Source organism: Syngnathoides biaculeatus, chromosome 20 (assembly GCF_019802595.1).
Source record: "Syngnathoides biaculeatus isolate LvHL_M chromosome 20, ASM1980259v1, whole genome shotgun sequence".
NCBI lineage: Eukaryota > Metazoa > Chordata > Actinopteri > Syngnathiformes > Syngnathidae > Syngnathoides > Syngnathoides biaculeatus.
This window is the reverse complement of record NC_084659.1, coordinates 8,600,262-8,623,713: the sequence shown is the minus strand read 5'-3', so window position 1 is coordinate 8,623,713 and position 23,452 is coordinate 8,600,262. Positions and strand designations below refer to the sequence as shown.

General features: G+C 47.5%; 1 protein-coding gene across 3 annotated transcripts in view; it reads left to right on the top strand.

Annotated features, from left to right (window-relative positions):
- The window catches only part of LOC133493432 (ELKS/Rab6-interacting/CAST family member 1-like), a 68,809-nt gene that overhangs the window by 35,255 nt on the left and 10,102 nt on the right, over positions 1–23,452 (top strand). For all 3 annotated transcript variants that reach the window (XM_061806783.1, XM_061806785.1, XM_061806784.1), the window contains 4 exons: positions 503–634; positions 4,476–4,636; positions 15,636–15,783; positions 19,326–19,433. In XM_061806783.1, coding sequence (XP_061662767.1) covers positions 503–634; positions 4,476–4,636; positions 15,636–15,783; positions 19,326–19,433 — 549 coding nt within the window. The remainder of the gene's footprint in view (positions 1–502; positions 635–4,475; positions 4,637–15,635; positions 15,784–19,325; positions 19,434–23,452) is intronic.

Sequence of the window (23,452 nt, the reverse complement as noted above, 5' to 3'; positions counted from 1 at the left end):
CTCCCGAGTCATGTTGCATCTGGACCGGGACTCAGATGATGTCCAACATTACCGTTGTATCATCAATTTTTATTTTTCAAAAACCCTTGAGGGGTATTTGTGAATTCCAGAGACTCCTCAGGGTGGAGGGATAATCGCTTTAATCAGATTACGCGCAAACTGATTTTGCCTGTCAGTTTGTGTGAGACGCTATCATGTTTTGCGAGGTACTTTTAAGTGCTAGCAAGTCGATTTGAAAGTGACTACGCTCGGCTTTTGCAATTTCAAAACGTGCCCCGAGGCTTTGCGTGGTGGTTTGGACACTCGTTGTACATACTTTTGTTTTATGACTCCGCTGGCGTGGACTCGAAAACATTTTAACCTACAAATGCGGCGTACCCGCCAAAATAAAGTCCAACCTTTCCATGGTTGAGAATACATCGATCACACTGCTGGCACGGCGCGACAGCCACCATTTTTCATTTTCCTTATGGTGATCATCGCAGAAATGTGCGTGTTGCAGGACTCCATGCGCTGTAAGGAGGAGCGCATCGAGGAGCTGGAGGAAGCCCTGAGGGAAAGTGTTCAGATCACAACGGAGAGGGAGCTGGTGCTGGCCCACGAGGAGCAGGCCCGCACACACGCTGAGAAACAGGTACTTTCTAGCTCTTTCTCTCACACGCGCACACACATTTGCAAGCGTTAAAAAGAACCCCCCCTTGATGAGTGATCGATCATGTGACCCAAACCTCCCCCCACCCTTCGACCCCTTCGCCCCTGAGGATTAGCTTTTTGTGTCCCCCCAAGCATCAGAAGCACACAAAACGTGTTTTTAGGCTGACGTAAAAGCTGACATATTCAACGCGGCCGCGCCAAATGCGGCTAGTGCCCGCACACTTGCCCCGCGCGCCAACTGAGCTCATTCAGGTGCGGCCGCGTGTTTGCCCAGTCACTCCTCGTTTGGTAAATAACATCCCTATTTAAAGAACAACTCGCGTTTTGTCCGTCCCCGCGGCACACAAACGGCTTTGTGCGGAGCCGAGCGCCCGCGCGTTGTCCGTTTTTAATCACCGGCGAGGAGGCAGGAAAGCTTCCGGCGCTACCCGGGGACGCTCTCGGGAGGAAGCGTTTAGGAGACGCAACCGCAGAGTCGTAGGAGGTTGCTCATCGCTCCGCGAGTGACTTAACAAGGCCTCGGAGATGTAAAATGTTCCTCAAAAGGCTGGATGGGTTTTGACAAGTGTTGGACAAAAAACAAAACGAAAAAAAAAAAAAAAAAATCAGCGTGGGCCGTCAGGATGAAAACTGCCCTGAGAAAACACAGCGCCGTGTAGCTGTTGGCAAAAATGTCCGCACTCCATTGTTATTAATGCCTCTAAATGTTGGCCGTCCCTTAGGCAGACATTAACGCAAACACAGAGGGTCCTTTTGCTTTTGCTGCGTTTTGCCGACGCGCTTCGTCACGGTAAATATGGATTATTTGCACAATTCTATTCAGCGGCGGGTCTGCGTCCAAACTCACAATCAGAATCGGTAATGATACTGCCGTGCTTGTTGGTTTTTGACACACATAAGCCTCATCGAGCGGACGTTTAGACCCCGTTGCGCAAGAGCCGAACCGACAAATACCGCCTGTTCGCACGGCTCGCCGTGGCTGTCGGCCGTGCGAGCCAAATGTTTCCACGTCCCGCTCCGTGCCTTCTTTCACAAGCCGCGGACGAACGTGAAAGATCACTTTCAAACCCAAGTTTGACCCCCTCTTGTTTAAAAGAAAGAGCAGTTTAAAAATCACATCATGTGATCGAATCAGGGCCGATGTTCCCTCTAATTTTTGACGTGTCTGAGCAAACACACTAAGCCCGTGAACGTTCCTTTTGACCACTTTGAGCAATATCAGACGTATGCACTGTGGTCAGATCAGTGTCATCCATTGATGTTACATGACTCATTAAAGGGTTCGGATTACACTCCCGTCAGAATATTGTTAAGAAGAATTTCGTGTTTTTGCAAACTTAGACTGAAAATGTCAACAAACAAAAAAAGACATTACAATACAAATACTTACCAAGCCAACTATTAATTATAAATTTGACTTCGCTTCCAACTTTGTTTCATTTTTTTGTTTTAACCCACAATTACATCCCTGCATTTTTTTCTTGGTGTAAAACTGAATTATTGCTTGCAGAATATCTTTCGCAATGCACGTTGAAAGCTCCCAAACAGTTTTAGGGTTAATATTATGTTGCCTCCTATATTTAAAATACAGAATTAGCATTTTGGGCAATGTATCGCCTGTGCTTTCATCCTTAATCAGGATGTGCCAAGGTGGAATTTTAACATTATACACCATCTTATCCTGTACTCTCTACTTTGGCTTCAGACCAGACCTTTTTTACTCAAAAAAGAGAAAATGTCATCCAGTTTCACCACTTTTTCTTCTATTATTCACATACCCCGGTGTTTGTAACTATGTGAGTGTACCCCTTTAAAACGGAGGGGGGCTGTGTCAGGTAAACTCGGAAGTACAGTGTATTTAAAAAAAAAAAAAAAGACTTCAGCCTGTTGTTCACTGCGCTGGATCTATTTTCCTCTGCGCTGAGAGTGTGCGACAGGTACGCAAATGCGCAGTTGCGCAGCTTCGAGGGAACATTGATCAGGACAACTCCGGTATTAATATCTTTCCTCTTCCTAAACTCTGAATCCAGTTTAAATGGAAGTAAAGGTACACAAAAAAAAAACTGCAAGGAAAAACACGTCGATCTCCCTGACGTTTTCACTGAAATTTATTTTCATTTAATTTTGCGTTGATGTATTGCCATGATACAAAAAAAAAAAAAAAAAAAAGTGGCCTCTTTAATTAGAGGACTGGACGCCACTGAGGCAGGACGTAGCGCCGGTGAGCATCCTGAACGTCAACTCGCGGCCAGCGGCTGTCGAGCGCGGACGACGTCGCCCAACATCAACAACTTTTCAGCCATTCTGTCCAGACCTGCGACGTACAGAACTGTGTTCAATCTACACTGCGCGCATTCCTCCCAACGCATAAACACAGCAGAAAAAGTGCTCAGTGCCCTTTTTAAACAGCGTCGCATTCAGCGGCGGCCAGATGGATTCCGCGCCGGATTCTTTGGATCTTTTTCTGTTTTTTTTTCTTTTCATCTTCTTTTTTTTTTTTTTTTTTTTTTTTTTTTTACAAACGTGTCACCGCAATTAGGCCTTGGTGTAGCGATTTTATAAAAATCGCGGCAGACAATCGTTTTTTGCCATCGCGTGTGTTCGCACTTGCTAATGTAGCCTAAGCAGGAACACACAGACACACGGCCTGACTGGACAGCCATTTATTGACAGGGAACCGTCCCGTCTCAAGCGGTTGACCGCATCAAAATATAGGAGACATTTAAAGCTAGACATTAGTCATGAATGGTCAGTGGAGAAAGGTGTGTATGTGTGGCTTTGTGGCGACCGCGCGACACACCCCATCTGTCAGATTTTGTCATTTTTCTACAGCTGCAATTGCTCCTTTTTCCACCCAGGATTCATCCCGCCATCCCGCAAACGACACTCCCCCCCCCCTCCTCGCTCCCTTCTGCTTGGAATTCAAAATGGAGCCTGTGTTCCCGAGCGCTCATTAGCGCAATTCACATCTCCCGTTCCTCCCGTCCGTCCATCCCGCCCGCGTTCCTGTTTACTTCCGCCAAGGACGTTACGTATGCGGCGTGGCAAAAACACAATTTTCATGGCCGCTTTTTAATATTGCAAAAGAAATGCCGGATCATTCTTCATGTCAAAATTCATTATGGCGATTGTTGTTAAACCTTGGCGGAGGTCATTCTACTTTTTTCTACTTTATCTTGCTGTTATTTTTACAGTTTTGGATGTATTCACTTATGCATTTATGTCTTCTTTCTCTCTCTCTCCTCTTTACCGCCTCTCCTTGCCTTATTTTTTATTGTTTTAACGTCTTGGCCTTGACATTTTTTTTTCCCCTGTCCTTTTCCTCCACTGGCTCCCTCTCTCTCTCTCTCTCTCTCTCTCCATCTTTCCCCGTTTCCTCTCCTTATGCACACAGCTCTCTCATATTGAGCTCAGCACGACTGGCTTTAGGTGGTCGAAGGTAACCCAAGTGGCATCGCAGACATCGCCGCCGTTTCCAGTTTGAGAAGAAAAAAAAAAACGGGCCTGACGTTGTGCCTTTTACGATGGTTTTTCCAGAGTTTTTCCCACGTGAATCATAATATTAACTCGGGCACTTTCGGTGTCCTTCAGAGCGGCTTTGCATGTGAAAACATTACTGAATGTGTCTCGTCGCCGCGATGCAGTTGTTCTATGCGCGCTCACGCACACAGCGAAGGGGCTATGTCATAAACTTACTGACATCCAAAAATAATTTACAGACCATTTCTGTGGAAAAACTCAGCGACGGAGCAAAGTGAATTATTGCTGCGGAGAGCGTAACGCATATACTGCACTCGTGTGTGTGTGTTTGTGTGCGTCAGGTGGAGGACCTGCTGGTTGCCATGGAAAAGGTGAAACAGGAGCTGGAGGTGATGAAAGCCAAGCTGTCATCCACTCAGCTGTCATTGGCCGAGAAGGAAGGTCACCTGACTGCCCTGCGGGCCGAGCGGCGGAAGCACCTGGAGGAGGTCCTGGAGATGAAGTAAGAATTTAATCTGGTTGGCGAGCGCGCGCCCAAAGAGGGCACCAAAACGCGACAACAGCTTCGCAGAATGAGCACCCCCGTTTTGTGTCGGGGGTGGGGGGTGGTCCTCACCCAGCACCTCATCAGCTCCCCGTCGTTTACTTCCCTCCCTTATCTCCTCTGTGGCCCTTAAACCCGCAAGAGTTAAAGAGCGTATTAATGCAGTAAGCATGCAGCACTTCGGAGCTCTCCATATGATTGACGGCGTACGCGGACGCGCACCCGGCCGGCGTTTTAATGCAACATTAACGGACGCTCTTGCATAAGCGAAGAGGAGTCCAGCGGTCTGATAATGTACTTACGCCGCCGAGGATTTCCGTGGCCTGCAACAATACTTGAAGCAGAAGCCCGAGAGAGCGGCCAAGACCCCATGTGCTGCCTGTTTAAAAAGCCTTGCGGGACTGACTTTTACTGCGGCATCATGGGAAAAATAGTTGGAGTCCCAATAACACTTGCTTGCCTTTAAGTGCGCGTGCACGGCACCATGCACGCGCACACGCCGGCGTGCCAATTTATGGATGTTAAGACGAGCATGATTGTACATCCGGTCTTTATGTTTTTCCCGCCATCAAATATGCAGATATTAAAAAAACAAACTGTTGCTTTAATGGCGTCTCTCATGCGCATTTAGTGGCTATGTCACGCCACTTTTAGGTATAATGCTAATAAAGTATATTAAATATTAAAAACGGGGGAAAAAAGTAACATGTTTGCTAAACTAAGGGAATTGTAATAATGTGATGTAAGTAATAAAAACGGTGGCATGGTGGATCATCTGATACAGCGTTGGCCTCATAGTTCTGAGGACCCGGGTTTGATCCCCGCCCCGCCTGTGTGGAGTTTGCATGTTCTCCCCGTGCCTGCGTGGGTTTTCTCCGGGCACTCCGGGATCATCCCACATCCCGAAAAACATCCAACATTAATTGGACACTCGAAATTGCCCCTAGGTGTGATTGTGAGCGTGACTGTTGTCTGTCTCCATGTGCCCTGCGATTGGCTGACAACTAGTTCATGCCCCCCCCCCTTGCCTGATGCCAGCTGGGATAGGCTCCAGCACAACCCGCGACCCTCGTGAGGTTAAGCTGCCGGCAAAGAAAATGGATGTACGGAAGTAATAAAAACAAAATTAAGGTCATGTACATATTGATACTGTACAGTAAAAAGCTTTTACAGTATCGCAGTGAGTTTAAATTCTGTTTTCCTTGACCAATGTTGGCACTCAAAATATTTCCAACTATCAACACTTTAAACTTTTTTCAACGCAAATGACACCTCTGGGCTCCTCCCACGCGCACAACGTGGTGGCTACGGCGTCTGCGTGTAATACACGTGACAAAGCACGGGCGCGCTCAGGCGGCCGTAGCTCTTTGAGGGTCGATTTCCTGATTTGTTGCCCGATTTAACACCGGTGTAAAGTTTAACGTTTCAGTAAGACATGATATACGACACCGGAGCTTTCAGCGGGTTCTAGGACAGGCTTCGAATTTATTAGCGCGTGCGCGAGCGATTGCTAACACACAAACACCGGGCTGCACATCTGTGACATTCCGTCTCACGTTTCTTCCAAACTGGACTCGCACAAAAAAAAAAAAGTCATCAGTGAGCGAAGGGATGTGAGTTGTAGCTTTCCTAGCGGGGGGAAGTGGGATAGTAAAAATGAGAGAAAATGAGCATTCGAGTGTTTCTTGGCAGCCGGAAGACGAGCGAAAGCAAAGAGGAGAAAGACAGCTGTCCAAAGACAACTCGGTCCAGCCAACAAAAGCGTGCGCTCGAAATTATATTACCCCCATCGCCGTCTTCCCGCTTCCTTCTGTTCATCCATCACTCTTTAACGCCGCTCTCCACCTATTCAACATATAAACACTTGATGATGTTTCGCGCGTGCGAGGAGGTTTTACATCCTGCGCGCCCAATTTTAATTTACGGGTCATTGTTTTTCACCATTACCGAAAGGCGCGTGTAACATTTTTACGAGCGCTAATATCAAATTGCGCGCTGAGGCAAACGTTCCGAGGCGTTAAAAACGGCGAGATGTCGGCGTCTGTTTATTTGCAGCGTTGTTATGGATATTGTAATTTTAAAAAGGACACTTTATCACCGTGAATGCTGTTCAAGAAATGGAACAACGGCGCACTTGATGATTTTTTTCGGGCAGCGCGGTTTGGCAAAAATGTTTTTGCATGCGTTCACAGGCAAATAAAACGTGATAATGAAGTTGTTTTCAGATATTGGCTATGTGCTATTTTTAAAATCACACTTTCCCGCAATTAAACTCCAACAATGACGGTTGAAAAAAGAAAAGATGCGCCCCATGGAAATGATTTTGTTAAATGCATCCCAGGTGAACACAGTTGTGCTTGGACGATTGCTGGCAGAATTTCGTTAGCCTAATCGTGTTGTTGCCCTCGTCAAATGTAGTCATTTTCAGATTTAGTTTTTTTGCAAAATCAGCACGATGTTTTTATTGATTTGGGTGCACCGAGTTAAAAATGACTTGGGGAAGGAATTGTGATGTTCTATTCCAATTCAGTACTGCTATAATCGGCGAAAACAATTTGATGCGACACCTTTGTCCATCCATCCATATTATTTGCCGCGTATCCTCACGAGGGTCGCGTGGATTGCTGGAGCCTATCGCAGCTGTCAATGGGCAGGAGGCGGGGTACACCCTGAACTGGTCGCCAGCCAATCCCAGGGTCCACAGAGACAAACAGTTGCCCTCACAATCACGCCTAGGAGCAATTTAGAGTGTCCAATTCATGCTGCATGTTTGTGGGGTGTGGGAGGAAATCGGAGTGCCCAGAGAAAAGCCACGCAGGCACGGGGAGGACATGCAAACTCCACAGTGGCAGGTCCTGGATCGAAACCGGGACCTCAGAACTGTGAGGCCAACGCTGCTCCACCGTGGCGCCCGATACCTTTGTAATCTTATTTAAATTCATAGTTTCATTAAGATAACAAAACATCAGATTAATCAGTTCATAATATACTGTACATTCCTGTTGCGAATGACTGGCGCATCAAAAGTAGCGATACTTATTTATTTAGTCAATACTGTGGCATCAGAGTTATCGATATTTCACGACTGACATCATCCGCAGTTATTCTTTTACTGTGAGACTTGTAAGATGCAACGCAATCTTTGAAGAAAACGGGAATGCGTGTATTGAGATTCAATTTCAGCTCCCACGATTTCAGAATAGCGCAATCATGACGCAAAATACAGCACGAAAGTACATGATGAGATGGTCCCCTCTCGGGTATATTTACCTCCTCACAATACTAATATTTCACAAATCTTGCCAGGAAGTGTAAACCTCTGAGCGGAACCGTCGATACAAGTAACCGTTTGGAGTCAAATAAACTCCCAGCTGCCCTCACGCTCACGTTTTCCCGATGTTGACTGTTGATGCCTCAAGGCTAACGCTGTAAATGTCATTCATCACCCCTCCAATGGCTCTCCTCGGCTTCCTCTGGCCGCGTCCTGTGCGCCGCCGTCCCTGCGCTCGTCCCGTCGCACCCCAGGGGCTTCCCTTCAGTCCGCCCCCGCGTGGCTCTCGTGTCTCCCTCCCACCTTCCGATGCATCTTCGGGGCCATCGCCATACCGTAGCTTCTGCGCGACTCCCGCACATCTGCCTGCGTATGTCGTTATCACCCGGCTGCGTTTCCGCGGGTACCGTCGCTATTGTCGCCACGTGCTAAAAGAATTCAGTCGCGCGTGCATGTGTTTTTGCTATTCACCGTCGACAAACATGGACTCCGCGTCTCACGTTTCCCTGGCAGCAGTCGAGCTAAAAGCTCCCCTCGTTGCTATTCTTATTTACGTCGAATGCTTTTTTTTGTGCCCGTTTGGACTCACGGTTTAATGCCATCTTTTGCAGACTACCCGACTCCACTTGTGACACGCGCGTGCGCACAATACTCAAGTTATCGTAACAATGTGGCAATGCGCGCCGCCCGCGTAAATAAGACCGGCGGCCAAAGCGCTGTGCGTAAACAGACAAGACAGCGTGACTGCTTGCGAGAAACGCACACATGCGTGCGTGTACATATTATGGCAGCAAGACAAGCGCCTTGATCCCCCTCAGACGGCAATGAGATTATAGCAGAGCGCCAAAGCGAGGCTGTCCGCGTGTTTGTTGTGTGTTGCGTACGCGGGCTTGTCGAGAGCTTAGCAGGACTAAAAGGGGCCGCGCCGTTTGACACTCGCTTTTACAAGCTCAAAGCGGGGCGCCTTCCCCCTACTTGCGCACTCTTTACTTGCCTTTCTTGCTTATTTGTTTTTGACGATTTGTGCAAAAAGAAATGAGGAAACTCAAAAGGCTCGCAGTGCAGTATGGCTCAGACCTCCACCAGATGAAGATCCACGTTAGAATCCTCATCCGGACCTTTTGCATTTTCAGTACCTGAATTTTAGATGCAGTATTTATCCATCCATCCATTTTCTTAGCCGCTTATCCTCACAAGGGTCGCGGGGATGCTGGAGCCTATCCCAGCTGTCAACGGGCAGGAGGCGGGGTACGCCCTGAACTGGTCGCCAGCCAATCGCAGGGCTCATCGAGACAAACATTCGCACTCACAACTACTCAATTTCCAATTAATGTTGCATGTTTTTGGGTTGTGGGAGGAAACCGGAGTGCCCGGAGAAAACCCACGCAGCCACGGGGAGAACATGCAAACTCAACACAGGCAGGGCTGTGATTGAACCCGTGTCCTCAGAAGTGTGAGGCCAACGCTTTAGCAGATGAGACACCGTGCCGCCTGCATTATTCATAGTTTAAAAAAAAAAAGTGGGGTCTGGGTTGGTGAGTGACGTGGGCGTCAGTGTATAAAGTGAAGAAAATAAGTATTTGAACACCCTCCTATATTGCAAATTCTCCCACTTGGAAATCATGGAGGGGTCTGAAATTTTCATCGTAGGTACATGTCCACTGTGAGAGAGAGAATCTAAAAAGAAAAATCCAGAAACCACAATGTATGATTTTTAACGATTTATTTGTACGATGCAGCTGCAAATAAGCGGGAGAACTTGCAATATAGCCGGGTGTTCAAATACTTGTTTTCTTCGCTTTAAGAGTGTAGATTTGGCTCTGGGTAGCGGCTAACCGTTAGCCAGTCTGTCCCAGAGTCCCAGGCCCGTCATTTGTGGTCCGGAGCTGCTCTTGTAAGTTTCGGAAAATGCGCACAAGCGCCTCAGAACTGTGAGGCTGATCTGCTAATCTCAGTAGACGTCAGTTCATTTTTTTTCCTTTTTTTTTTTACATTTTCATTTTTTTGGAAGCAGAACGTCCTTTGGCAGCGGTAGTAATTAAACTCGTGCTGCAGCTGGAACTTGGTGACAATCGTGACAAGTTTTGTCACTTTTTATAAATTCGCTTTTCTCTGTTTTTTTTTCCCGACCCAACTTGTTCCTCAAGCATGCATGTCTGTGTGTGCGTTTGCACACGTGTGGTCCCATCAAAAAAAAAAAAAAAAAAAAAACGCCAACTCCTGCAGACCCCGGGTAATGCGTTTTACACCTTTCCTATTAGTCACAGTGTGTCTGCAAATGTGTGTGTGTGTGTGTTGAAAATGGTGTGCTTGGGTGAGAACAGTGAACAAAGGGAGAGGGGAAGGGAAAAGTGAGATGAAAATGGGTGTTGGGGGGGGGCGATGTGTCAAGATCAGATCCTCATTCTGTCATGCAGCAGTCCCACCTGCCCTCCTCTCTTGTCTGGCTCTCTCTCCCTCTCTCCAACGCGCCGGCATTGTCTCTCGACCCCGCTTCCCCGCTGCGCCGCTTCCCCGGCTCGCCGTCTCTCTCCCCCTTCATGTCTCTTTGATTTGTTTTCCCTGCAAATCCTCCAGGCAGTTTATTCCCTTCCCTGTCAGTGTTGTGCATATGCGCACACTTGTGTGTGTGTGTGTGTGAGTGAGAGCCTCCTCCCCGTCTTTTCTTTAAGCCTCTGTGATGTACAACAGCTCTTTGAGCGAGCTTTTCCTCCACACACACTCTTATTCAATGCACACAACACTTTTAATTCCGCTCGCTCACCTTTTCCCGTTGTCTCCAATCGTCTCTCGCTCGTCCGTCGGCGTCCAGCATGCCACGCAAACGGCGTTCTGAGATGAAACGTGATGGCAAAATGTATAAAATTGAGACTCGGTGGGTGCTTCTCACGCACATCTTAAGCTTTTAATAAGCACAATTAAACACATTTGAAGGGTAAATATCAGCCTGCGGCACATCTATAGTGATCATCCCAGACATCCCACGTTTTTTTTTTTTTTTTTTTTAATATATCCATATAACGATCCCACGGGCCCTCCTTTCAAAGGGACCTCAGGCGGGAATTTAAAGGATTTTTTTTTAACGCACAGCTGTAGAAGTTGATCAGTTTTCCCGATAATGGCATTAACGGTTCAAAAAGAGAGCGCGAGGGAAGCAGTAAATGCCCCCCCCCCCCCGGTCCCCCTTTTCACCCCTCGCTTTATTGACTGCCTTCGCTTTGATGGCGCACATATGGCCGAACGGACAAATGTCGGGCGAGACTCGCACGAAATGTGTCGCGTGCGTTTGTTCTTTCGGTGTGCAGCCTTTTGTGTTTCCAACTCTCCGTTTGCTGGATGTACGGTGGCGATAAAAAGTCTACTTGTGATGTTAAAAATTGAGATTTTCACCCTTAGTGTGACCTTATAAAACATTTCCTCTGACGACTGGGACGCGGCCGTCAAATCGCGTTCGAGCTCGGGTTAAACGGGAGTCAGCGCACATGTGAAGCCATCCATCCGTTTTCTGAGCCGCTTATCCCCAAAAGGGTCGCGGGGGTGTTATAGCTCTCTTCGGCTCTTTATTAACCCCAAATATAGTTCATCACTTCTAGTCGGTTTTTCTGCTGACACTCACTGACCGGTTGATTCTAAACACACCTTCCCAGTCATATGAGGGTGTGCACACTTGTGCAACCGCATCACAATTTTTTTTTTTCAACTAAGTTGAGAAAGCTTTGAAATGATTTATCTTTGTCTCCACTTTTTTATATCAGAAAAAACTTGACATTATAATAAACATATACATTTTGAGACATTACAGACGCCCGGGAGGAATTAGCAAAAGGGTTTAATTGAAATCTTTGCACGGCAAGTCGATCGTGCCTCAGGTGTGCGTATGGATTTGTTCTCGGCAGCCAGCTGCGGGTCTTGCATCTCATTCGCCTGCTTTCTTTTGTTTCGATTCCATCTCCCACATTTCTCCTGGCTCGCCGACAGCGCGGCGGCGTTTGCTTTACTTCGAAAGTTGTGTTTTATTAGCCGCGGCACGAAAAGCGCACACCTCGCCGGTCACGCACGTCACCTGTGCCCTCGCCCGTGCTCTCGCAAAGTCATCAGGCTTCACGTCAAAGTCGCCCGGCGTTCCCCCGCTTTCATTTTTCCACCAGCTGCCGCCGCCGCCGCTCTGACCTCGGGCTCGCGTTCGGGTGGTCGCGTCCCTCAGCGCGCACAGCTGCGATGCGTTACCCGGCGCGGGGCTCCTCGCCGACGCATCCCCGCGCATTCCGTCAAGGTTATTTGACTGAAGTGAGGGACTTTTCAAGCCCCAAAAGTGAACGCCTCCTGAGGATTCGGTGTTGTTGTTTCGTGTCCTGCTGGGCTGATCGGTTACAGTTAAGTAGAAGTCTCAATAAAGCTCGTTTTCAAGAAAAACAGCGCCGGCTAGGCAGACAAAGGAGCTTCCAGGCAAGGGGGGTCGATCTAAAAATGTTCACCAAAACATTAGGTGTGCATTTTAATACGAGAGCCTCATTAAAAAAAATCCCATTTCTCATTTTTTTTTTAAAAGACTGAAAATCATTCAAGCATGGGACGGTTGTTAACAACATTCTTTTCTTGTGTGTCAAATTTAGAAGCAAAGCGAATTTATTTGTATAGCGCATTTCACGCACGACGTAACTCAATGTGCTTTACGGGATTAAAGGCATTTGAAAACAGAGAAATGAAACATTTAAAACGGCATAAAAACGATAAAAATGACAAAATGTGAAAAGAAGACAATTAAAACCGCAAACAGTCCAAGTAATATGATCAAAAAGTGGATATATTCTAAAAATCACGAGAAAAACAAAGAGTTTTTAACTACGATTTAAAAACATTCCCAATTGGGACTGACCTCACCTCTGTGGCAACTTCTTCCATTTGTGCACAGCATAACAGCTAAATGCTGCTTCACCATGTTTGCTTTGGACTCTGCGCTCCACTATTTGACCCGAGTCAGTCCATCTCAGAGTTCTACTGGGTTTTTGTATTCCGTAAGCATTTCTTTCATGTATTCAGGACCTAAATCATTTAGTGATTTATAGACCAGTAGCGGAACTTTAAAATCTATTCTAAAGGTGACTGGAAGCCAGTACAAGGATTTTAGGATTGGGTTTATATGCTCTGACCGCTTTGTTTTGGTCACAACGCGAGCTGGAGCTGTTTAATACTCTTTTCTTGGGAGTCCAGTCAGAAGACTATTACAGTAGTCAAGTCTACTTGACATGAAGGCATGGAAGACATTTATTTTCACTTTACAGCGCTCCAAAATGAAATTGGATCATTTCCCACGGCGCGTCGGTTGGTATATATAGTTTGAAACGGATATTCTCATTCCACGTCGGTGTTTATACTGTATCTCCACACGGCCACATGGATATAAACCTCCTTTTTCCGAAAATGAGCTCGTAACACGACAATTCCTCAGGGGGGCTTTTTAAAGTGTAAACCGTGGCGTCTTAAAAGCGAGCCTGTCGTAGAAAACAACGGAGCGCTGCTTTATAGCAGCGAGTTATACAGTCGCACAGAGCGAGGAGGATTATTTTTAACAGAGCCTCGTGTTTGTCTTACGTCGAGACTGGCCAATGTCACGCCGCGTGCACTCGCGCGCATTCTCGCCGACATGTAAAGTCACCGACAGGGGAAGCGCGCTACGATAACTGCAGACGTTGAACTGTTAACTCGGTTCTTGCCGCGGTGTGACGGCGTCGGAGGAGATAAATAAAGCGGCGGCGCACGCTGGAGGCCGCCCCGGCGTGCGCGCCAACGTCCGGGATCCAACGGTCGCCATTAGCCGTCCCCGATACGGCGAGGGGCGTTAAGTGGTTTCGGGGAGGAGGAGGGCCCGTTTGCGTGCGAGTGGGGGCGGAGGTCAGGTGCCTGGTGCGCTTGTGCGCGCCTGCTTACTATCCGCCTTGTCGCCGCCGCTATGACATCATGGCGCTCGAGCGCCGAACGACGGAAAGAATGCCTCTTGTCTCCTTTACGAGCGGAGAGGGCGAGCGATAGAGCGAGTGATGGGGGATCGGTGAAGGTGAAAGATGGGGGGAAAAAAAGGATGTGTGTGTGTGTATGTGTGTGTATGTGTGCTATTTGGAGATAGAGAGAGGCCCACCACGAGGACATCTGGAATAAATGTCATTTTTATCACTTTGGTTTATTAGTGCGGGTTAACGCTCAGGTTTGGAATAAAATGAGATGTTTCATAAACATCAACACGCTGGTGAGATGATAATCTTACTTCTCGACATGAATCCCATCTTATTTAAAAAAAAAAATAGGATCTCCGATGTTATCGATGTGTTTCGGAATCACGGTTTGTGGTATTTTTTAAACATCCATCCGTCCATTTTTCTTTTGCGCTTATCCTCACGAGGGTTGCGGGGGTGCTGGAGCCTTTCCCAGCTGTCAACGGGCAGGAGGCGGGGTACACCCTGAACTGGTTGTTAGCCAATCGCAGGGCAGATGGAAACAGTCGCACTCACAATCACACCTACGGGCAATTTAGCGCATCCAATTAATGTTGCATGTTTTTGGGGTGTGAGAGGAAACCGCAGTGCCCACCCGGAGAAAACCCACGCAGGCGCAGGCGGGAGATTATGCAAACTCCACACAGGCGGGGCCGGGATCGAACCCGGGTCCTCAGAACTGTGAGGCCAGCGCTATACCAGCTGCTGCACTGTGCCGCCCCTATTTAAACAATATTTGCAATTATGAGCATTTTTAGGAAATATCTTTGGACTTTGGAGTTTTTGTGCAGACAAATTTAAGAGCTGCCCCCATGCATCCACTTCATAATTTCAAAAAGCGGAAGCAAAGCAATCATCGTGGGCGAATTGATCCATCAATCGAGGCTTAATCGCGTCCAGCGCCTGTCTGGCTAATAAGCTGCGCAGCGCAGATGCATGATGGGACACTTGACAGTGTGGTCAGCGAGGTTGACCGAAGAATCCGTGGGCCTTCACCCAGGCGAAACGTGTAATCTGTCTTCATTTAGCCGCTCTCATCGCCGCATTCCATCTCTGCCGCAGCGACGCACGCTCGGGCGCGTGTTCCAAATTGAAGAAGGGAACGGGAGAGGGGGGGAAAAAAAAAAGGGATGGAAGAAATAGACGCACGCATGGCTTTGCAGCGAGGGGGAGTCGTGGGCGGATTCGTATAATTGCACGTCTGCGCTTTGAGGCTTTTGTCTTCATACATGCAAATGTTTATGATTTATATGTTGCGGGGACGCAAAAAAAAAAGGGGAAATCGTCAAAACGGAGCCTGTAATCACCAAACCCGAGCTTTGTTTGCTTCACTTGTTGACAGCGCGTTTTGGATGCTTTTGAGCCAATTAAACCGTCATTAACAGTTGATGCTTTTGAGGAATGACCCCTTATTTGTATCGCCTTACGTCGCTCTCAAATGAACATATCCCGTTTTGTTTTGTTTTGTTTTGTGTTTGTTCCCCATCCTCGAACGCATCAGTCCAGAAGTTACAGCTTGGTTAGATTTGGACACAGAAAACATCTCTGACTTTGCACATTTGGTCACATCCAGCGTTTTGGCTGACCCTCCCGACAACAAGTTCACTCCGTTATGTGGACTCTCTTACTTCGGCAGAAGTCGCCAACGGCCGTGACCCCTGTTCGGGTTCTGAACCCGAGTGTTTTGTCTGCGCAGACAAGAGGCGCTGCTGGCCGCCATCAGCGAGAAGGACGCCAACATCGCCCTGCTGGAGCTTTCCTCCTCCAAGAAGAAGAAAACCCAGGAAGAGGTGGCGGCCCTGAAGAGGGAGAAAGACGGCCTGGTTCACGAGCTCAAACAGCAGGTACGATTCCGCCGCGCTCTTTAAATCCGGTCGGCGAGAGTGACGGCAACGCGTGCAAATTCAAAATGCTACACGGGAGGAAAAAGCCTCGGCGGGGGAGCGCAGGGGAGGCGTCGGCGACACGAGCAAACAAGAGAGAAAGGCGGCCCGGCGCGTGTCCGCGCGCTTCCGACCGCCGAGGGTAAATTTAGGAGCGAACTCAACTACCCGTCCCGCCCGCACCGCACCGACAAGTCTCACAAGGCCTCCACAGCGAGCCGTGTTGATTTATCCGAGAATACGTAGACTCGCGCGCGCGGATGTTTACAAAGTTGAAGCCGCACTGGCAATAAAAAAACGGGGAAATAAACATGACCAAAGTTCTTTGTGGCTTCTCGTGCACGCACAATTAGGCTCTGCGGGGGCGGAGAGAATAAAGCAGCCACCCGAGGATCAACGCAAATATGCTCAATATACGTTCCATCTTTCCGTCTTCCGCCGACGAGACGAGAGGCGGCATTTGGAAGCAATCGGAGACGAGGATTACTCGAAGGGTTCGGTTCGGGTACGTGAGGTTGCTCCGTGCTTGGATTGCCCGCAATTTGGCGTCCGAACTCGCCTTTCAATCACAATTAATTTTGCCCTCACGTGTTTTATGACCAAGGGGGTGTCGGAGGAAAGCCACGATAACATGGGTGACTTTCTCCTCTTCCCGTGTCCTTTTTCAAGTTTTTTCAAGACACGTTGAGGTCCCTGAGGACACTCAGACTCAACTGTCTTTTCCACCAACGTTTGCGTGTTTGCGCCAAAGGGTGTGAGCGCTTTCTCTCTCCCCCCCCCCCCCCTCTCCTCCTCCACCTGGTGCGTCTCGCTGCCCGTCTTTCCCTCTGCGGTGTCGTCATTTTCAGTCCCGCAGTGATGATGGATCACAGCCGAGACTTCCTCAGTATTCCCGCTTGTGTACGTTTCTGTACACGCGACGTATTTTTAGCTCCCACCTATTCCGTCCATCCCCTCCACCCGCTCCATGTGTGTGTTATTGATAAGATTAGATTCATTGATTGGATAAAGTGCCCGCCCGGTTGTAGAACAGGATGACAAGTGGGTGAAATTCAAATCATTGAAGCACACAAACCACTTTTATTCCTCTAATTGCGATGAGAAAAATATGCAACAAATGAGTGGACTGAAGGGCCGAAACGATAAATCGAATAATTCAATAGTTTGACCATTTCGGTAGTCGAACAAATTTTGCTGCAGCCCTCGACTAATGGATCTTTCCGATGGCGACCTTAAGCTCCGTCCCCTTAGCCATGTCCCACCAGCTTTCAAGATGGCGATTGAACAGAACATGTTCGAAGTCGCATATTCCAGATAATATTGAGGTATGTTTATTGCAAAATGCGTCAGACTTGCCCATGAGAGTTCTACAGGGAGTTCTCAACTATTTCACGCAAGGATATGGACACAGAAATTGAGATTTTAGACGAAGTAGGACACAATGTCAGAGTTACGGCGAAAAGTTGGCGATCGATGCAAAAAAAAGTTTGACGCCTCACAAATTTCATATTGAAATCCAACAGGATAAAATAGTGGAATAGTACTGCGCGTGTAAAGCAGGTTGAGTACTTTTTACTTGGAAAGATCACAAGTAATGCCATTGTAGTCTTTAGAAGTGAGTGGGTGTATTCATTTGACTTGGCTCGTAATGGAACCCGGTGCTCTGTCTTAAAAGTCCGACGCGATACAAATTTCTCTTGCACGACACGGCCCATTTACGTATCACTAACCCGACATTACACACTTCATTCGGAAGGTCAGTGATACACTAACAAAGTGAAAGTTGTTCTCCTGCAATTTATAAAGCACTAATAATAATTCAATCAAATTCAGAGAAGATACTGCTCCCTCCCTAGTGTTTGTTGATATTGTCCACATTTAGTTGTACGTGTGCTCTCGTGCAAGCCTTAATCCATCGTAGACACTTCGTCAACTGTATTTTGGACTTTGGAAAATGAATCTTGTAACCTAGCAGGATATCTTTCATCAGAATTGCATCTGAGGACCATTTTCTTCGTCAAATTAACTTTTCCAAGCGCAGGCTACTGACAACCAGCATTGCTTGTGGGACAACACGGCGGCAAGAGGGGCGTGTCAAGCCAGGGGTTAGGACAATGCACCTGTCTGATTGGCTGTTATTGTACGGGTGATTGACAGGTCGGAAAGGTCCATTGGATGAGCTGAAAATATCCAAATTGCACAAACGCGTGATTTTATCCTTTCCCAAAGCAAATCGTGGGCCCGATGTTGGTTTCTGGTCCTGTTCCGGGAGATAAAGAAGTGAGTGTGCGCGAGCGAGACATTGTGGCCACCATAAAAAAACGGCGCCAGAAGTCCATGTGGTTGAGATTTGCAGCTTGTGCGTGGCCTTCACCGTCGTGCCGCACCTTTGCGGTCGAGTCCCGGCTGCGATATTGTTATATTCCCGTTGTTATTTTCATGGGAAATGTCGAAAAGATGATGATTTGCTGCCGCAGCGAAAGTCATAAATTTATTTATACTTCTTGAATGGACTCTTTGTATCCTTTGTGACCTCTCGCAAACCAAAGTGGGAAAGTCCAATTTATTATTGTACGAAGATGACGCCAATCATTTTTATATTTTATATTTTCTCACATTGACAATCAGAAGTGGAAGGTTAATCTCTCTTCCCCCTCCTTCCCCGTCCCTCACATCCAAGCATGACTCAGCATCTTCACACGACGATAATTGTGTAGATTATCAAGCGAGCAACGATACAATAATCTCATCTCCGATTCCCCAGGGCCTTATCACAGCGAATATTTTTTTTCTTTCTTTTTTTTTTTTTTCACCCGCACGATTATCACGACGCCAGCATTTTCCCTTACCTCGCTTCATTTCCCCCCCCGCCGTCAAGTTTGGCGGAAAGTAGCGGGAGAAAGGAAACGGGCAGTCGTAGGAATGAAATAACGGCGCGATGATTAATTTTAGTTTGAACGAGCGGGGAGAGCTGAGGTCGGCACGGCTGCTAATTAAAAAGAAGACGAAGATGTAAGGGAAAACTGCAGAGGGGTGGAAGAGAAATTTCATTGCTTCTTATCATTCATTGTGGCGTCACATATGTTAGGTATACTAAATTGTTTTTTGTCCATGTCGCGGTAAACAATAGAATCTCGAGTCGACGCTCTGTTGGAGAAACATTTTGACACGTATTTTGGCATCGTTCCGCGTGCGTACGTCCACGCCGTCCCGCTCCCTCGCTCCCCCGAGGTTTCCCGCAAAGCCGGATTTACAGCTGGAACTTGGGAAGCGGAGCAGCCGAGGCGACGGCGGCCGAATAAGGATACGGGCCAGCGGAAGGCCGCTCGCGGGGCGAACGCGACGCGAGGGACTCGGAAGGAAGCGAGGAAGTGGAAAAGATAATGCGTGCGCGTATTATGCACATCGTATGGCTCCTTACGGCTTTTAGAGCTGTAGTTTCGACTTAGGAAGGTTGTCTTTAATATCTTTTTTTAATTTATTCTGCCATCTTCAACACGCAGACTCAAAACAGGATGAAGCTGATGGCGGACAACTACGAAGACGAGCACCCCAAGGCGTCGTCTCCCAACTCCGAGCTGCCCAACAACCACAAGCCCTCCCCAGATCAGGTGACCCGTTGATTTCCTGTCAACCGCCAGCAACCCTCCTGGTCGCTACTTCCTGCTCGTCGAAACTAACCCGCACTGCTCTTTTCTGGACCCAACGCTGCTTCAGGATGACGAGGAGGGCATTTGGGCCTAGCAGCTCCAAAATGTCTGCTTTGTTTTTTTTTTTTTTTTTTTCTTCCTCTCTCTCTCTCTTTCCCTCCCCGTTTTGTACAGAAGGGTGAGCATCTTCTGCACGTCAGGTGGTCATTGTGGCGTTCCTCATCTGTATTTCACGCAGTCGCTTTCCTCTCCCCCGCATGTGCGCAAATGTTGTTGTACGTCGCTCAGTCGGCCGACTCAATTCTTTTCAGTTGAATTTTGTCATCTGTTCAGTCGTCAATCGTCCCACGGCCTTGTGTGTCTCGCGAATCCACATTAATTCACTTCATTTTCACAAATCTTGATCCAAAATACAGTTTTGTCAGCGCAGCACATGAAGTCCTACAAATTGGGCCACTTTAAAGGCGACGCAAGGCGGCACGGTGGATTAGCAAGTAAAGCGTTGCCCTCACAGTTCTGAGGTCCCGGGTTCAATCCCGTACCCGCAGGTGTGGAGTTTGCATGTTCTCCCCGTGCCTGCGTGGGTCTTCTCCATGCACTCCGGTTTCCTCCCACATCCCGAAAACATGCAACATTAATCGGACACTCTAAATTGCCCCTAGGTATGATTGCGAGTGTGGATTTTTGCCTCCATGTGCCCTGCGATTGGCTGCCGACCAGTTCCGGGTGTACCCTGCCTCCTGCCCGTTGACAGCTGGGATGGGCTCCAGCACTCCCCGTGACCCTCATGAGGATAAGCGGCAAAGGAAATGGATGGATGGATGGATAAAGGCAACGCAGACTCGCCACGCTGTACTGTGGCATCGGTGGACAGAGCATCAGATATACTGTACCGCCGTATTCCTTTCAATCAAGTCTGTGCACATTTGCCGCATCGTCCATGCGATCCAACATTGATTAACGCCTCGATCCGGAGAGAAGGCAGCGACGCCTCACCCCTTTCTTTCGGCTTCCGTCTCCGGTCGCACATTCTGTTCTCGCTGTTGCGAGGCGGCTAATTCGCCATAGCACATTACATCTGAACACTGAGTGCCTGTGTTCACGCCCGTATGCCAGCCCACCCCTCCCTCGTTCAGAAGCATATTTGTTGAGGAATTTTTTTTTATGGATTTTTGCATTTTTAATGTCCTCTGGTAGGATTTGATGCCTCGTCGAAGAAAGAAAAGCATGTGAATGTTTTCACCCCATTATATTACTGTATTACTTCACGTGCTTTTTTTTTTTTTAATACATCAAATAACTGCCATCTATGCTTAACAGGATTATATACATCCATCATTTTTGCTCGACCTTCCAGAACTCACCCTGCTAATATAATCTACATCTGGTCAAAATCATGTCTGTGTACGTATCCTATGTCCGTAGGGTTAGAAGACAAAAAAAAAATCACCATAAATATTGAAAAAGTAAATAAATAATGTGACCCTAGGTCTTTCCATCCAGGCGGTCAGTGAGGAAAATGTCTCTCCTTGGAGTTGTTTCACTACTCGGTCCGTGTACGGTAGGCCTGCATGGGAGGCTAATAAAAAAAAAAAAAAAAAGAGGCAGTAACACACACGGACGCAAACGCACACTTCTGACGCTCACACGCGGCGGCGTGGAGTTATTTCTCCTCCGAGATGGTTTCATAGCGCAGTAATGCACTCGTTTGATAGCGCGGCGCGCTCGTTAAACCGGCACTGTTTGTAATAGCAGGCGTGTAGTACAAGCAAAACACATGTACACTGTATACGTGCCTGTGTAATATATACTGCATGTACATACACACACACATACACACAATATCCTCTAGCCTTGACTAAAAATGTGAACACCTGCATTAAAACGTATACCCGATAATGCCCAATTTCCTCCGGTTCTTACTGTCTGTTTCCCATTTGACTTGAATTATTTGATCCGCTGCAGACTTGGAAAGCGGCAACAGTCTTTTTTTTTTTTTTTTTTTTTTTCAAGCAAAGCAAAAACGTGTGCGAGCAGCTGTTGCGAATAAGGCTGGAGATTCCGTTCTGTGACAAACTTGGAGCAACGGTCACGCCTGGGTTCCTTTCTCCTGCATGCGGCCTTCATTTCCTAATGGACTTTAATTGGCGGTTGAAGCGCCATTTGTGGCCCTTTTAATGACTCTGACAGTCGTATTTTCTGTCTGTGCACGCTTCGTTATGCACCGACCCGAATTGTGCTACATGCGCTCGAAAGGGGGCGAAGGTGGCTTCATTGCGGAAAATGATGCTTCCGTGACGCGCGGGCGTGCTTTTGGTGTCAGGCGCTAAGCAAGACGCCCTCTCGCCCGATGGGAAGTGACACCTACTTTGATTTCCCGTCCGCTTCCATTGGGATGTACGCAAATAGTCTCCCCTTTTTTTCTCGACAAAATGCAAAGACGTAACCTGTTTTAGAAAATAAGTATTTGAACACCCCGCTATATTGCAAGTTCTCCCACTTAGAAATCGTGGAGGGGTCTTCAATTTTCATTGTCATCTAAGAAGAAAAACCCAGAAATCACAATGTATGATCTTTTTTTTTCAACAATTTAGGATTTAAGTATATGAACACCTGAGAAAAACAATGTTAGTATTTGGTACAGTAGCTTTTGTTTGCAATTACGGAGGTCAAACGTTTCCTGGAGTTGTTGACCAGGTTTGTACACACTGCAGGAGGGATTTTGGCTCACTCCTCCACACAGATCTTCTCTAGATCAGACGGGTTTCTGGGATTTCAGCTCCCTCCAAAGATTTTCTATTGGGTTTAGGTCTGGAGACTGGCTAGGCCACGGCAGAACCTTGATCTGCTTCTTACGGAGGCCACTCCTTGGTTTTCCTGGCTGTGTGCTTCGGGTCATTGTCATGTTGAAAGACCCAGCCGCGACCAGTCTTTAATGCTCTGACTGAGGGAAAGAGGTTCGTTCCCCAAAATCTCACAATACGTGGCCGCGGTCATAATCTCCTCAATACAGTACAGTCGTCCTGTCCCATGTGCAGAAAAACACCCCCAAAGCATGACGCTACCACCCCCATGCTTCACAGTAGGGACAGTGTTCTTGGGATGGAACTCAGCATTCGTCTTCCTCCAAACACAATTAGTGAATTATGACCACATCTGACCACAAAACTTTCTCCAATGACTCCTCTATACCATGCAAATGGTTATTGGCAAACTTTAGACGGGTCTTGACGTGTGCTGGTTTAAGCAGGGGAACCTTCCGTGCCATGCATGATTTCAAACCATGACGTCTTAGTGTGTTTCCAACAGTCACCTTGGAAACGGTGGTCCCAGCTCTTTTCAGGTCATCGACCAAGTCCTGTGGTGTAGTCCTGGGCTGATTCCTCACCTTTCTAAGGATCAGTGAGACCTCACGAGGTGAAATCTTGCATGGGGCTCCACTCCAATTGAGATTGACCGTCATGTTTAGCTTCGTCCATTTTCTGGTGATTGCTTCGACAGTGGACCTTTTTTCCACCAAGCTGCTTGGCAATTTCTCCGTAGCCCTTTCCAGCCGTGTGGCGTTGTACAATTTTGTTTCTTGTGTCTTTGGACAGCGCTTTGGGCTTGGCCATGTTACTGATTGTATGGGGTGGACAACATGGAGTGAAAGTTTACTTTTAAAGGCAGACTAGCAGGTCTTTGAGGGTCAGAATTCTAGCTGATGGACAGGTGTTCAAATACCAATTTGCAGCTTTTTCTCACAAATCGTTTAAAAAAAATCATACATTGTGATTTCTGGATTTTTCTTTTTCGAAGATCTTTCTCACAGTGGACACGCACTTATGATGAAAATTTCCAACCCCTCCGTGATTTCCAACTGGGAGAACTTGCAACAGCGGTGTTTTCAAATACTTATTTTCTTCACTGTAAATATTAGCATTAATGAATAGCTGTTTAGCTATTTAGCCTTTGCTATATAGTTGTGAGTTTTGGCCCTA